This window comes from Trachinotus anak, unplaced genomic scaffold (genome assembly GCF_046630095.1).
Source record: "Trachinotus anak isolate AG129_WGS33_773 ecotype Australia unplaced genomic scaffold, CSIRO_AGI_Tana_v1 ptg000008l, whole genome shotgun sequence".
Lineage (NCBI taxonomy): Eukaryota > Metazoa > Chordata > Actinopteri > Carangiformes > Carangidae > Trachinotus > Trachinotus anak.
Genome location: NW_027273859.1, coordinates 19390372 through 19404537, shown reverse-complemented (window position 1 = coordinate 19404537; position 14166 = coordinate 19390372). Strand labels below are relative to the sequence as shown.

The 14166-nt window shown below is 38.9% G+C and overlaps 1 protein-coding gene across 4 annotated transcripts in view; it reads right to left on the bottom strand.

Annotated features, from left to right (window-relative positions):
* Nucleotides 1-138: 138 nt before the first annotated feature.
* The window catches only part of LOC139624290 (dmX-like protein 1), a 54954-nt gene continuing 40926 nt past the window's right edge, over nucleotides 139-14166 (bottom strand). For all 4 annotated transcript variants that reach the window (XM_071483303.1, XM_071483305.1, XM_071483304.1 and 1 more), the window contains 10 exons: nucleotides 13592-13678; nucleotides 11866-11984; nucleotides 11102-11249; nucleotides 8154-8214; nucleotides 7551-7678; nucleotides 6858-6935; nucleotides 6582-6673; nucleotides 6377-6429; nucleotides 5686-5903; nucleotides 139-3940 (listed from right to left, as the gene is read on the bottom strand). In XM_071483303.1, coding sequence (XP_071339404.1) covers nucleotides 3707-3940; nucleotides 5686-5903; nucleotides 6377-6429; nucleotides 6582-6673; nucleotides 6858-6935; nucleotides 7551-7678; nucleotides 8154-8214; nucleotides 11102-11249; nucleotides 11866-11984; nucleotides 13592-13678 — 1218 coding nt within the window. In that variant the 3' untranslated portion in view covers nucleotides 139-3706. The remainder of the gene's footprint in view (nucleotides 3941-5685; nucleotides 5904-6376; nucleotides 6430-6581; nucleotides 6674-6857; nucleotides 6936-7550; nucleotides 7679-8153; nucleotides 8215-11101; nucleotides 11250-11865; nucleotides 11985-13591; nucleotides 13679-14166) is intronic.

Here is a 14166-nt window from a genome sequence, read left to right as displayed (position 1 = left end):
CTTATATTTCTTAAGTTTTAAAATCTCCCACTGAATCCAAAACAATGTGAAAGAAAAAACATTGATGTTTGTCAATTGCAAAAATGCACCGCTATAATCAAACATAACCTGTTTTCAAAATTACATAAAAACATCTGCTCGTGTTTAATACTTTTTTTTTTATTACATTGATACATTTTCTGTATAATACATTGATTTACACATTATCTTCATTATAAAATTAGATTTATCTGATCAAATTCACATTTGCAAGATTGAGGAGAGGGAAAGGAAGAAGTCAGAGCTAAATGTGATGACTTGATTCTTTTTCATTAAGCTGAATGAGGAAAATCATCAGTATTTGATAAAATGGATTTTATTCTCCAGTTGCTGCAGAGGTACACATCATTTTCCAACCACTTTGATCTGTGGGGAAACCAAAAATCGCAATGTGGTTGTTCAAGCTCACAAAAGGAAAAAAATGAGAAAAAAGAAATAGTAATCTGATAAGAGAAACAAGCAGGAAATAAGATTACATCTGCCTTGTGATCAGTTGGTCTATAATCCTAAATATGAACATATGTCATAAATATACCTGTATTTGTACAGAATAATATTCTTCATAAAGTGGCTTTTGTCATTACCCGCTGTTTATCTACGACTAGTTTTAATTATGTAGTTATTATGAGAAGTTTATGAATCCATGTATATACATAACTGCAATAAATCTGCTTCATCTAAAAGGTTTTCCTCAGTTTATCCTCCCTGAAATCAAAGCTATAGTACATTTGTTTCTCTACAGCAGCACAGCAAGGTTATGTGGGTAGTTATTTTAATGGATTATCCTCCTTCACACTTAACTGCTACAGAACAGTTTGCAGCACCACCAACCTAGATTACAATTTCCAAGCTTGTACTGAAGGCAATGTGCTGCATTTGGATGATATAAAAAGAAACTGAATGATATAAAAAAAAAAAAAAAAAAAAAAAAGTACAATTACGGTAATTACTATGAGAACTGAATTGCAAAGCAGATAAAGCATGTCTGCTAATAAAATTAAGATTACTACAAGGCAAACAATATCGTTTCCAAGGCAGCTTTCAATCATGGTCCATATGGGAAATGAAAATTTGGAGTAGATGAAAGGGAAGTGCATTGTTACAGGAATAAAACATTTCCACAACAAAATAAGATATCCATTAAAACTTGTTTACTGCCCCACTCCAACCCCTTTCAATTGTCAACAGCAAAATTTCCTGCTACATGTTCTTAAGATTAATAATAACATTTCAAAAAACAGAATGCAGCCAGAAAAGGTATTATTCATGGTTTCCCATACCAATGAGGGCCTTAAATTAAAGCTACTTTGTGCAACCTAACATCAGTAATAATCAAAGTGATCAGGACCAACAGTACTAGTACTGTGCCAGCATAGCAGAAGTAGTTCTCAGAGATTAAGGACACTTAATAATAATAATAATAATAATACCACTGATTAAATCCAGGCCGGGATAAAAACATATTGTACCATATTTTGTAATCCTATGACCAGATACCTGGACTGCTTCATCATCATCCAGCCTTGTTGTTATATTCATTACACTATATATAGTTTAGCTTAAGTTTTATGTGCAAAATAGAGAAAGCGTAATGGCGCATTCAGGTAGTCCATTAAAGTAAGGAAACACTGGGTTCTGGCACACAAGTAAACTCTAGTCACAAATTTTGATTAGCTTGATTAAAGGAATAGTTTGACATTTTGGAAAATACACTTCTTATTCCCTTTCTGGTGGAGAGGATGAGAAGGCTGATACTCAGATGCTCAGGGGCAGTGACGCATAGCTGATAGAAAGAAATTAAGGTACGCTACTTTAAAACCCTTAGTGTGCAATTGTAGTAATGTGAGGTTTTTAGATTTAGGGCAACTTAAAAATAAAATTGCAATTGAACGTCCATAGCTCTACTTAGAAATCATAAAAAAAGATGCTCCTTGTAACTTCAGAACTTGTTCGAGAATCATGTTAAACTTTTCTTCAGTATCAAAGTAATTTTATTATAGTTGTCAGTAGATCCAGTGATACACAGCAAACAGGAACTGCTAATGGTGAATTTGGCGTACCTTCAATTTTCCAAAATGTAAAACATATATAAGCCAAGAAGTATGCTTTCTGTTTACAGAACAGAGTGGTGACTATGCTGCCCTCTCATCTGATTAGTTGGATACTGAATAAATATCAGCTCAGCTTATTACGACAGGGTAAAAGTTCACATCTGTTCATATAAATCAAGACTTTTCTGTTTAGCGCAACATTACCCAAAAGACTCTGTATAATCAGCCGTAACACAGCAAAATGTTGACACTTTGATTTCTTCTCTTTCAGATTAAAAAACATCATACTGAATACTGTAGTGAACTTTAGAGGTGCTGGCAGGCAGATTTTGTTATTGTAGGACAGAGTGGACAGGGCCAGGCTAGCTGTTTCCTCCTGTGTTTAGTCTTCATGCAAAGCTAAGCTACAGAGCTGCAGTATGTAGACTCGTTTTTAATGCACCAACATTAGTGGCGTCAGTCTTCTCATCACACGTCTCTGCCAGAGAGCAAACAACAACATTTCCTAAAATGTCAAACTGTTGTTTTAAATTAAGACATAAGATGCATTTATTCTTTCCACCTTCATGAAATTGAGTTTCCTGTGGTCATTTCAAGTCAGGTTGAAAAAGGACACCAGCCAAACACTTGAAATTAAAACCTGACTGAATAATAGTGATATGAAATTGACATCCTGTAATTCTTAAAGTGTAGTTTGATCGTGGCAAACACCCGGTCCTTTGCTTTTCCAACCAAGCTGGCATCATTTGTGTTAAAAAAAAATTATACAGGGAATCTGAATGTGCAGGGAGTTCTTGTGAATGGATCTAATGTGCTTTCTACTATGTCACTGGCCTTAGTGCATTGTGCTGAGGGTTTGACAGTGTTGTACAGTCTCGAGAGGTTCAAACCCCTAAAGGGATCATCTATATCTGTACCATGCACTGCACACAGTCTTTTTTTTAATCACCTGAATGCTTCTGCAGTGATTTCAGAGGAGCTTAACTATCATGACTGCTTTACTAACATGAACTAAAGAGAAGGTGATACTGTTTAAGTAGAACAATGCTGCAGCTTTAGACTCTTCAGAGTCTCTTCTCACTCCTGCTCCTTCACTTCCTGTGCAAAAAAAAGAGAGGCTCTCCACGTGCTCTTCAGCAGACACTGTGATGGTAGTTTGATTTGGAGAATCTCCAGCTGGGTTTTTGTCTCTTTTAAGTGTGCCCTCAGTCATTACCCTGTGCCCCCACTAACTTCCACAACAGTTTACACCACTTGCAGAGGCTCCTGTGCTTGGTTGGGTTTGATGCAAAGTCTGGGTTCACGTCCCACACAAAGCACTGCAGATCGATCATTTCACTGCATGTTCACTCTCTCTCTGGGGCCCTGAATCAGACGTCACGCTCTCACTCTGTGAAAGTCTGTAAATCCTATGAATATTTCCCCTGTTTTGCCATGATGATAATACTTGACATCATTGTTCTGTCGTGGCATTGTTCCCCCAAAATGAAGCCATGGCGGCCATTGTTCCAATCAGGTATTCTGGTACGTTCCACAATAATGTTAGAAACTTTGCTCCATCCTAAAATGCACTTTACATTATTCAGCTCAGTTGCTTTAACTCCACATTTTTCTGTCTATATGATGAAGTTGACATCGTTCTTGAGGTTGCCGTGGTTGTTGTTAACAACACTGAAGTGGTTGGGGAGGATTCTCATCTTCATGGTTCCGTCGGCGCCGCAGGAGAAGATGTGATTGGCTGGTCCCACCTCGATCTGCATGACGCCCGTGCCCAGGTTCCTGAACAGCGACTGGCGGGCGTGTTCGTTTGGAAAGGCGTAGAGGAGACTCTGTGTGGCCAGGCTCCAAACCTGAGGAGTCCGGGGAAGATGTGAAACACAACTTCACTGTTAAGAAACAACTTATGAAGAGATTTAGCACACACGTTTTAAACAGCACAATACATAAAAGATTGAGTCTGGTGATTCTCTAAGTTTGTTTCTGTCTATCTAATAAGAAGTACCGTTGGTGTGATACAGCTCTTCACTTCATGATGACAACATAGGCACTGTAGTTTATTTTAAGATAATTCCACATTGATAAATAGCTAGTGCCCCAAATCCATTCCTGAAAATAGTCACCAACAAATACACATTATTTCTGTCTGGGTAATTTTTGCAAAATACTAAAGTCTGGATATTTTTAGCTATGCTAGTGGCACAGCTCTAGGGAATGGCAATGTTGGTCTGTTGCTCAGTTGTTCTACCACCTCGGTCTTGACTAAAATATCTCAACAACTACTGGCTGGATTGCCATTAAATTTTGTATAGATATGCATGTCTCCTTCAGGATGAATTGTAATTTTGATAATCCCTCTGACTTTTAACATAGCGCCACCATCTAGTGAAAGATTCAACTTTGTCCAGTACTTTTATGATCAAATACCAGAGCCACCAGTATAGCTACGCGCTACAGAATTAAACAATGTATTTATGATCTGTTTTTAAAGGTTTATAGCTTCAGTAGAAACAAGTCATCAGGGCTGACTGTCACAGACTTATCCTTTAAGTTGATTCGCCCCAGACTGGCAATCATGAAAACTGTTAACACACACTGAGTGTTGACTGAGACCCATGATTAGCTCTGAGCAACTTTGCATTGTTCGATTCATATTCCCAGCCTGGGAGCTTTATTATTTGATAAGGTATTTCATAGACTTAAGTCTGTATATTTAAGTTAATCTTCCAGTTCAGTGGACTCTAATCAAACTTTTTAAAAGCTTATTAATTTGCAGCACACCCATATTAAATTTTCAATCGGCCAATATACAAGGAATGACTTCAGATGAGTAAAATTATACAAAGCTTTGGAGGTTTTTTGTGAGCAATCATCCAGGATGAAAGTCATTTGAATTTAAAGCACCATTCCCGCTACATCTGTGTGACGCAGTGGCTGCATCCTTGGATTGACAGCTGTGTGATCTTTGCCAACATATTCAAGTCAAAAAGATGAAAGACCTGCTACGTCTTGAAATATATTAGCTAAAGAAGGTCACATCCCGTCTGTTCAGTCAAAACACTTTCCTTTTGCCTTTTCCCCTGTCACCCCTCTTTCACCTTACACTTTAGTCTCCATCATTCACACTACTCTCCCGAGCAGGTGGTTAATCTTAAATGTGACATTGGTTTCGATTGGGGTTACTGTCTCCATGTGTAAGAGTCATCTGATTGTCGATGTGCAGGACAGCCAGAGACATTCACACCTGGGTGCCAAATGCCCTGCAGGATTGTTCTGTCAGGGATGATTTTACTATGTTCAGAGGAAATCATCAAAACTGGTTTCATAATCCAAGTTTTTAAGTTTATCTCACTGTTCCCAGTGACACTCTAATACAAAATTAATGACTTTCTTTAAAAAAGTCACAGAACCTCCATCACTTAAAATCCACATCTGGTTTCTATTTTCAACAAACCTTGGGAGCCATCAACAAAGGCTAATAAACATTCATATATTAAAAAAAATACTGATCAAACTCCCTGATCACTTGTATGGAATATACCTCAAAGATATTTATCCAACAGAAATTTCTTAATTGCATCAATTAACTTGAGAATACCTTGATGTTGCCCTCAGCTGACCCACTGATAAAGCAGTCCTCAATTGGATCGACGGCCAGTGCTTTGACAGGTGAGTCGTGGGCCTGGAAGCTCTGACGCTGGTGCCTGTGGGGAAGCTCCAGGACACTGATCCAACCCTTCCTCCCACCTGTGATAAGCAGCTGCTGCCTGGGGGCCATCGCGAGCACGGTAGCACCCGACTCGTGACAGCAGAAAGCTGCAATGGGAGAAATGGAGAAGATAAGATGTAGAGGATGAAATGGAAAAATCAGAGGGAAATGGGCAGGATTTAGAGATGCAATAAGAATGGTTAGAAGAAAAAAAAAAGGTGTACAATATACAATATTTAAGGCTTCAATTAACGATTCTTTTTGATGTTGATTTAACTGCCAGTTATTTTCACAAGTTGTTTGGTCGATAAAAAATGAATAAAGAGAGCAAATGCCCATAGGAATGCAAGCAGATGTCTTTAAATATAGTTTCATTTTTTTTGTCTCAGCAACTGTCAAAAGCCTAAATATATTCAGTTTAAAATTTTAGAAAACTAAAAACAAAAAGAACAATTAAATGATCACCAAAATAGCTGCAGATTAATTTTCTGTCGACCGGTTTCAGCTCTAAAGATGATGTAAATCGGGTGACGCCCCGAAGAGGCTGTCACAAAACAGAAATGTTTTTCTTGTGTCTTACCGTGTACAAGGCTGTTAGAAGGAGTCACCAGAGTGTCCCACAAACACACGTTCCTGTGGAGTCAAAAACAACTGTGTTACTATCCATTCAACCATTTTAATCAAACATCATTATTCCTGTTGGCCAGAGTACACTGAAGTGGGGTGGTGAGGGAGAGGGGTTAAAGACAACTGGAGAGGAAATTTCCCTTCCAAGTCTCTTGTACCTGTTGTCTGTTGAAAGACCTGCAGTGGCGATGAGGGAGGAGGAGCCCACAAAGACAAAGTCATGAGCTGTCTTGTTGTGGCACTGCAACGTCTGGCCGAGAGAAGTAAAGGAGACGGTTAGTAATAGTGACAGTAACAGAGAAGCAGCAGAAGAGCAAACAAAAATGAGAATGACAGGAAGAAAATGAGGACACTAAGGTGGACTAGACAGATAAAAAAAAAAAAAAAAAAAATGCTGGAAAAAGAAAAGATTAACTGGCTCTTGAGTTTCTTACCAGGAATGGTTTGGGTGCATTCCCACTTGTGTTGGTCTGCCACAGACTCAAACCTCCATCAGCATCTACGATACCAAACTACACAAAACATTCAGAGAGCAGATATGAGACTTAACTGAAAAAAAAGTTACAATTATCCTTTATTTTACATCAGACAGACAAAAACATATTGTCAGGTGCTCCACTTGTATTTGCACACAACTGAGAAGCGTAATTCCCTTCAGGCAGTTTGGATTGTGCTCAAATTATGTTCCAAAACACGTCAACAGCCTCATTAGTCCAAGCACCTATTACATAACTAAAATCAAGACCTCAGTATGTCCTGCCTTTCCAAGTTTTTTTAAAAGCATATTTCACTCTTTTGACCAGAACAGGCAGATAAGATAGTACTGGCACAGGAGAGGCACCATCTGAGAAAATTATTAGCTTGAGGCTAGTGCCTGAGTTCAGAGCGGTTGAGTCACTCAGCTGAAGAACAGTGTGTGCCGAAGCCAAATTTCCCTCTGTGGTTTGTGCCTGGTTGGCAAAGTTGTGAGAGGGAGTGTGAATATGTTGCTGAGTCTGACAGGCTCACATCACAATGCAATCATGCTACAAGGCTAAGAATAGGTTGACATCTATATAGGTGGTTAAGTGTTCCAAGTGTTTAATTTCCCTCTCGATACAGTATGAGTGTGTGCGTGGCTTTGTAACCTTGTTTCCTTGGTGATTGAATCGTATCCTGGTGACTCTGGAGTTGCCTGGACTTCTGAAACAGATGATCTGCTGGGAGTGACCCCACTCAAACATCCTCACGCTACCATCCTGAGCACCTGTCAGGTCTGTAAAACAGAAATAAGCAGTTTGGCTCATTTTCTGATGCATCTCGATGAGCGTTCTGGTCCCAACATGAGGTTTTGGCTTTTCTTTGTTCCCAAATCATCTGTTTTATTGATGGAGGAAACAGTTTCTTTCCCCACACACACTTTAACAAACATAACTTCATCAGCCTTACGACCTACTGGGAATAATTCCACCACAACACCTCACGAGTGAATCCCCACTCTGCAGTTTGACTGGAAATTACAAGGTTGTATTCAGACAACCTTTTCTAAATCAACAGCAGCATTGGGACCAGAAGATATAAACTTTGCCACTTGCTCAAAATCTGCGTAAGAGTTGAACAAGAGAACCTTTTTGGATGATGGAATCATTCCTTGAAGGCTTTTTTTAGCATGGGAAATATGATGTCTGGATAGCACCTATAAGAGGCGAATACTCTTCTAATCTACTGACAGACATTAGAGTCATACTTACAGTAAGGCAGTGTAGGATGTGAGGTCATTCTTCTCACGTTATTGATATTTCTCTTGATCATCTGGGAGAAGGAAAGTGAAGAGGAGGAGAGCAAGATTCTCAGCCAACGTTACCAGACAACACAGAATTTCATTTTGTTAAACAGTTGTTTTTTTACAACAGGGATAAGTACACTGCTACATAATAGTAGAGAGTTACACAATATAGCACAGTTCTAAAGGCCATAAACAGACATGGCATACACCATGTTGCTGGCTTTAACCATGTTAAACTGATGACTTTAAGTCATTCAGACACACTGTAGGTGTTATGGGTTTATTCTGGACCATTACAGAAAGAGACAGAAAAGCACGTGCAACATTTGGCACCTACCTGTATTATATGAAAGGCAGGGGTGAATTAGAAATATGAAAGGAGCAGAGTGTTTTGTGTTCTCTCACAGGCTGCACCAATGGTGGATGGAAGTCTTGATTACAAAAAATTTCTTAATTTATTAAAGAATTTTGCTGCTGATTTCAAAGTCTGACCGTGGCCAAGTATAGAATGACAAGACAGTAAGATGGATCTTCAAAACAAAGTTTCTCACATGCCTTATGTAAAACATTTTTGTCATTCTTGCAGCTCCCATGGTTATTTGAAAATACACAGGGTGAGAGCTAGTGGTGAAGATCTCTCTCCAAATTCTCCAAAAATCTCCTCATTTGAATACCGTTTTCCATATTGTTACCCTCCATGTTTGGGGTAAGAGTGTAGGTTATGGTTAGCCATCACAGAGATAACTTGTTGGCTTGGGCTCAGATTTAGCTAAGGGTGAAACTCTAATCGATAGGGAAACTGACTTCAACATAACACAGGTCTGATTATTTTTGTGGTTGTGGCTATTAAGTTTTTATTTTAAACCTCTTTTGCCACGTATCATGAGAGGGAATAAAACATTTGAGGCTCATTTGTTATGAGAAGAATCTCATTATAAACTTCAAAGTGAGTTTGAAAGTTCATTTTTTAACTGAGAAGAAAACCGGAGTGTGTGTGACATCCCAGGTGACCCTAGACAAGAGACCGAATGAACCCCATAAACCGGAGATATCAGCAGTCCATTATCAGTAGTCCATGATCACCACACCAAAACTGGTCAAAGCATAGACTGGGAAGTGGTCAAAGTTATCAACCAGGAATCAATAGACGCCTGATTAAGATCAAGGACACCATTCACATCCTTTCCCAGACCTTCTTGAACAGAGACTGGAGGTATGATCTCCTGCTGGTATGTGACCACAAGTTATCAGTTAGACCCAGACTCAGATGAGGAGAGTGTTATTCACCAAAATCAGCGACTAATAGACGTATATTAATGTTGAATGCAGGCTACTTTTAATTTGCCAGAACATGTCATAATTACAAATGTCGGTTCAGCCGGTTTGTATAAAATCAAACTGTTTTAAGCTCCTAAACCGTACTGTCAATTTCTGCCAACAATTTTATTTATTATTGTCTTTAAATGGATTCTGCTCCAACCTTGGGCAAACTGATGGACTGGTTGGAGAAATAATTACGTTGGAGAGTGGTTCTCCCTGTCCAATCTGCATATCAAGAGCAATGAGCAAAGTGGTTAGTATCAACAAACATGACTCACTAATGCTCCATTTAAAGACACTGCTATCACCAGAACCAAATCAATCTCTCTCCCTATTGCTAACGCCAAGTTCCCCTGCTTTAGAAAAAACAGATTTCACAGACTTTTCTGTAAAAACTGCATAAAATGACAGAGAGCTGGGCTCACAAGCTGTAGCAGTCAACAACATCTGAGTTCATTTGTGAGTCAATGCAGGAAGCTAATGCTAGCAGACATGACGCTTTTGGAACACTGAGCCTAGACGAGATGAATTATCAATTTAAGTCATTTTAACTACTTTGAGTACAAAGATAGGCAGACCAAGAGAAACAGACAATATCAACTGATTCCAATAAAGCAATGAAGAGTATGCTAAATACATGGCAATCATCACTGTATTGTGTATGGAAGCTTAAGGAATCATACTGCTGGTTTTTCAGGATTTAGCTGAGCTACAAATTGTGTATACTTGACATTGCAGCTTACCATGTTTGTCCTGAATGTATTGTTTAGATTAATTTGCTTCAACTTCAAATTAACAACTTGCATAGATTTACCACTGAGTAAACATTTAGCCAGCTGCAGTGTGTGTTACGCAATCATGTTCTTAAATGTAACTTGCAACATATTAACATATCACAGCGGGACCAGAATGTCCCTGACTCACTGACTGACTGACTTGGTGCATGTTAGGGGGGTGTTTACAGTCTGCAGTGTTGCCCATTTAGTGCAGTGATGCTAGATTTAGAGACTTTTTTCAAACCAGACTGGGAATAAACCTGGTGCATAGCTAGACTGTATATGAATGCCAACCAGACGCTACACCACTACACCTCTTGTTAGGGGCAGTCTGCCGGGCTGCTCTTGTTTCCCGGCTGCTTAGGAACTGCAGGGAAACGGAGGAGCAAATACACTGAGCCTTACCTCCGCTACAGCTAATAAACTACTTACATTACATGTACTGTTATTACGAAAGGAGACAGAGGGAGAAGTCATCAGTAACTGCCAAATGAACTAGCAGATCTGGATAGCATGTAAACAGCAGAAACGCCAGCAACCGGAAATGGGACAATATGCTTACTGCAGCACAGAAATAAAGTGTTTGGTAATTTTGTCAGATGACTCAAAAAATGAAATAAAATAAAATAAAAAATCAGGATGTGACCAGTGTCCAGCCATATACTAGCTTTCACTTAGTCGTGTTTAAACTGTGCCTACATTGTGACAATGATGTATTTTTTGCCAAAAAAAAAAAAAAAGTAATAAGTAAAAAGTAGTGTAATAAAATAAAAAAAGCAAAAGTGGTGACAAAATGTTATAGCTATTAAAAACTCACCACGGCTGCACCCCTGCCCGTCTGTAGGCCTCCCAGCCAAGGCATGTTGATGGGTGTACCAGGGATACTGTGGGTGTACGGTGTGGTGCCATGGAGGGTGGCAAAGTCATCTCGTGCATGAACCACCAGGAAGTCATCACCTCCAACACTACAGCCAGAATAATAATTGGACATAAGTTTTCATGACATGACAATGTAATTTAGGTTTATTTCAGAGACTTATCCAGAAATGTTAAGTTTATAAAGCTTGCAGTATACATTTAATGAAGATTTCAAAACGCAAGGTAACATTAATCATCCTTAGAAGAAAAAGAAAAAATGTAATTCAGCCAACAGCTTTTTTGGTAACACTATGTACATTTAGACAGCTACTCAGACAAGAATAAGAAGAAATACTGACAGAAAGTGCACTTCTTCTGAGATTCTATAACAATATCTCATAAAAAAGCAGCCACACATACAGATCATGCTGCACAGCTTCACATACACACCAAGAATGCAAATGCATGTAAACCACCTACGCAACCTTAACTGAACCAGCCACACTCTATTTAGCTCTATTGGTATGAGGGTGAAAAGGTGAGGTGATGTTACTCTGCATGAACCCTCACAGCCTTTGGCCTCAACAAATACAGTATGCACATGCAAACACACAACACACACACACACGCAAACACACAACACACACACACACACACACACACAACACACCCCCACACACACACACACACACACACACACATACACACAGATCGCTCTCTTACCCTTTGGCTTCTGCCTCATCATCATCGATCCATGTCAGGATCTGTGTGGCCAAGATGGATGACACATCCAATTCCTGAATGTCATGGGTGGAGGCCATGACTAAACAATTACGATTTGCCTGGGAGACAGACACAGACACAAAATGGGTAAAGGGAGGGGTGGGTGACAAAGTGGATAGGGGAAGGAAAAATAGGATGATTTAATCTCTGTGCAAAATTTGAAAAGTTAGAAGGTCCACAAGAGCGAGAGAAAGAATTTCTTTAAACTCTATTTTACCTAAGGTCACAAAACTATCCAACTTTTAGCTTTTATTGATGGCCTGCAGTACACCTTCCTTTGATCACTGTTGAGAAGAGGCCAGTACGACTGCTTCTTGTTAAATAAATAGCTGAATTCAAGTGAGACTGCCATAGTGTGAACCTGCTTCTATTTTAAACAAGGAAAACACAGGCTTAACAACATCAAACGGGCTCCAAAATGGTTTAAGAGATGTGCCACTGGTCAAAAGAATTTTTTTAAATTTTTTTTATTTATGTTTATTTGAATAACGTGCTCTAAATGTGATGGTGTATTTGTCAAAGTAAAGCTATGACTTGAAAAATTTGTTTTTGTATTGAGTTTGAATTCACCAAAGTTTAAAACTTAAAATTCAGAATTCAAATTTTAATTTTTACTTGGTTAGTGGCACATCAATTTTGCCATACTAAAAAGTACTATTACTATGCACAGCTGGGCTAAAACGAATTATAGCGGTATTAATAGTTTTTTTTGTCACTTGGGAACACACAACACCAACCAATTATCATGTCATGAAGTATCAAGTAGGCACACATTTATTTTGTTTTTTTTGCCATCTGTTACTCCAAGACTAGCTCTGCTTTTGGTCTCCACCAACCTCTGTGGGGAACATCTGCCTCTTTCGCTGCTAAATGCTCTACTGTGTTCAAAAGTTAGTTGCTAACTACCTGCTGGGCAGGTAGTGTACAGTGGTGTTATCAGAGCTTTTTTGCTGGAAACAACTACCTGCTGTGGCTGGAAAGGAGGTGGATGAAAGTGGTAACACTGAACCAAAATGCAAAAGTTGCAGGATTAAAAACCAAAACAATGAGCTGAAAGATTCCAAACCAACCCTAAGAGCTTATAGGGAGAGTTAGGATAGGAGAGTTATTCTCTGTGGGTTTGTCACTAAAGACAACCCCTTTTTCGTAAGTGACATAGTCATTTGACCCACTGTTAATAGAAAAACACTAATTAGTGCAGCTTTAAAAAGGTCTCAAGAGAAAACTCTGAAGGCAAGATTCATTCTTGTGTGTGCATGTGTGTTTCACAGTGAATGCTTGTTAAATCATCTCCCACAGGTTACATGACACTTAAAAAGTAGATTCATTTTTTTTAACAATTTATTTTTGCAGCTTTTTTTTTTGCAGTTTTTTGTTTGCAGTTTTACAATATATAGATCTGAATATTTCTGCACCAAAGAAACCTATGTCTGCATGTGTGTTTATTTAATATTTTCCCAGTAACCAAGAGAAAACCTAAAATGACTTTAATACAGATTCACATTGTCTCACAGGCTTACATTGAGTCATATACATTATACTGGAGGTGGACATTCTGAGGTTTAATAAAAAGACCAGTATGGACCAGACAGATTGATAAACTGATGAAGTGCTTTTCTCACTGTATGTTGTGTAGTTCAGTAACATATGTGTAAAACAGCTGTACCTTGTTGATCGCAAAGGCCGTAATGATGTCAGATTCCTTGTGGATGATGCGTGCCTTTCCTCCGGGGCAGGCCAGATCTGACTCAGTCTGTACAGAGGACGCACACAAACAAACACATACATACATACACAAATAAATTACCACCATGGAGATTCAATCATTACAGCTGAACATTGGTAAACATTTCCTGCAGACAAATAACAGACATAACTTCAGATATATTTCCCTTCATGCTACAGAATCCATGACCTGTAAGATCCATTAGAAGAGTTGATTAATTAAGTGTCTAATTTTTTACTGTAGAAGGTTACTGATTTAAAAAAAAGACTCAGTCTGGTTGTTTGTCTTGCCTTTAGTTAGGAGAGGATATGTGAGCTGCATCAGGCCACGCTGTTAACCATAGTAGCCAGCATAAGTGGTGTAGTGCCATTAGACAGCATGAGCGCAACAGCCCTTGAGCGATGAGCACAAGCATGCACTGTACCTAGGTCCTACGGGATGTATGCAGTAGCAGAGTATGCTATACTGTAGCTCTGCATATTGTATGTTACGTTTTGATGCCAAAGTTACTCGCA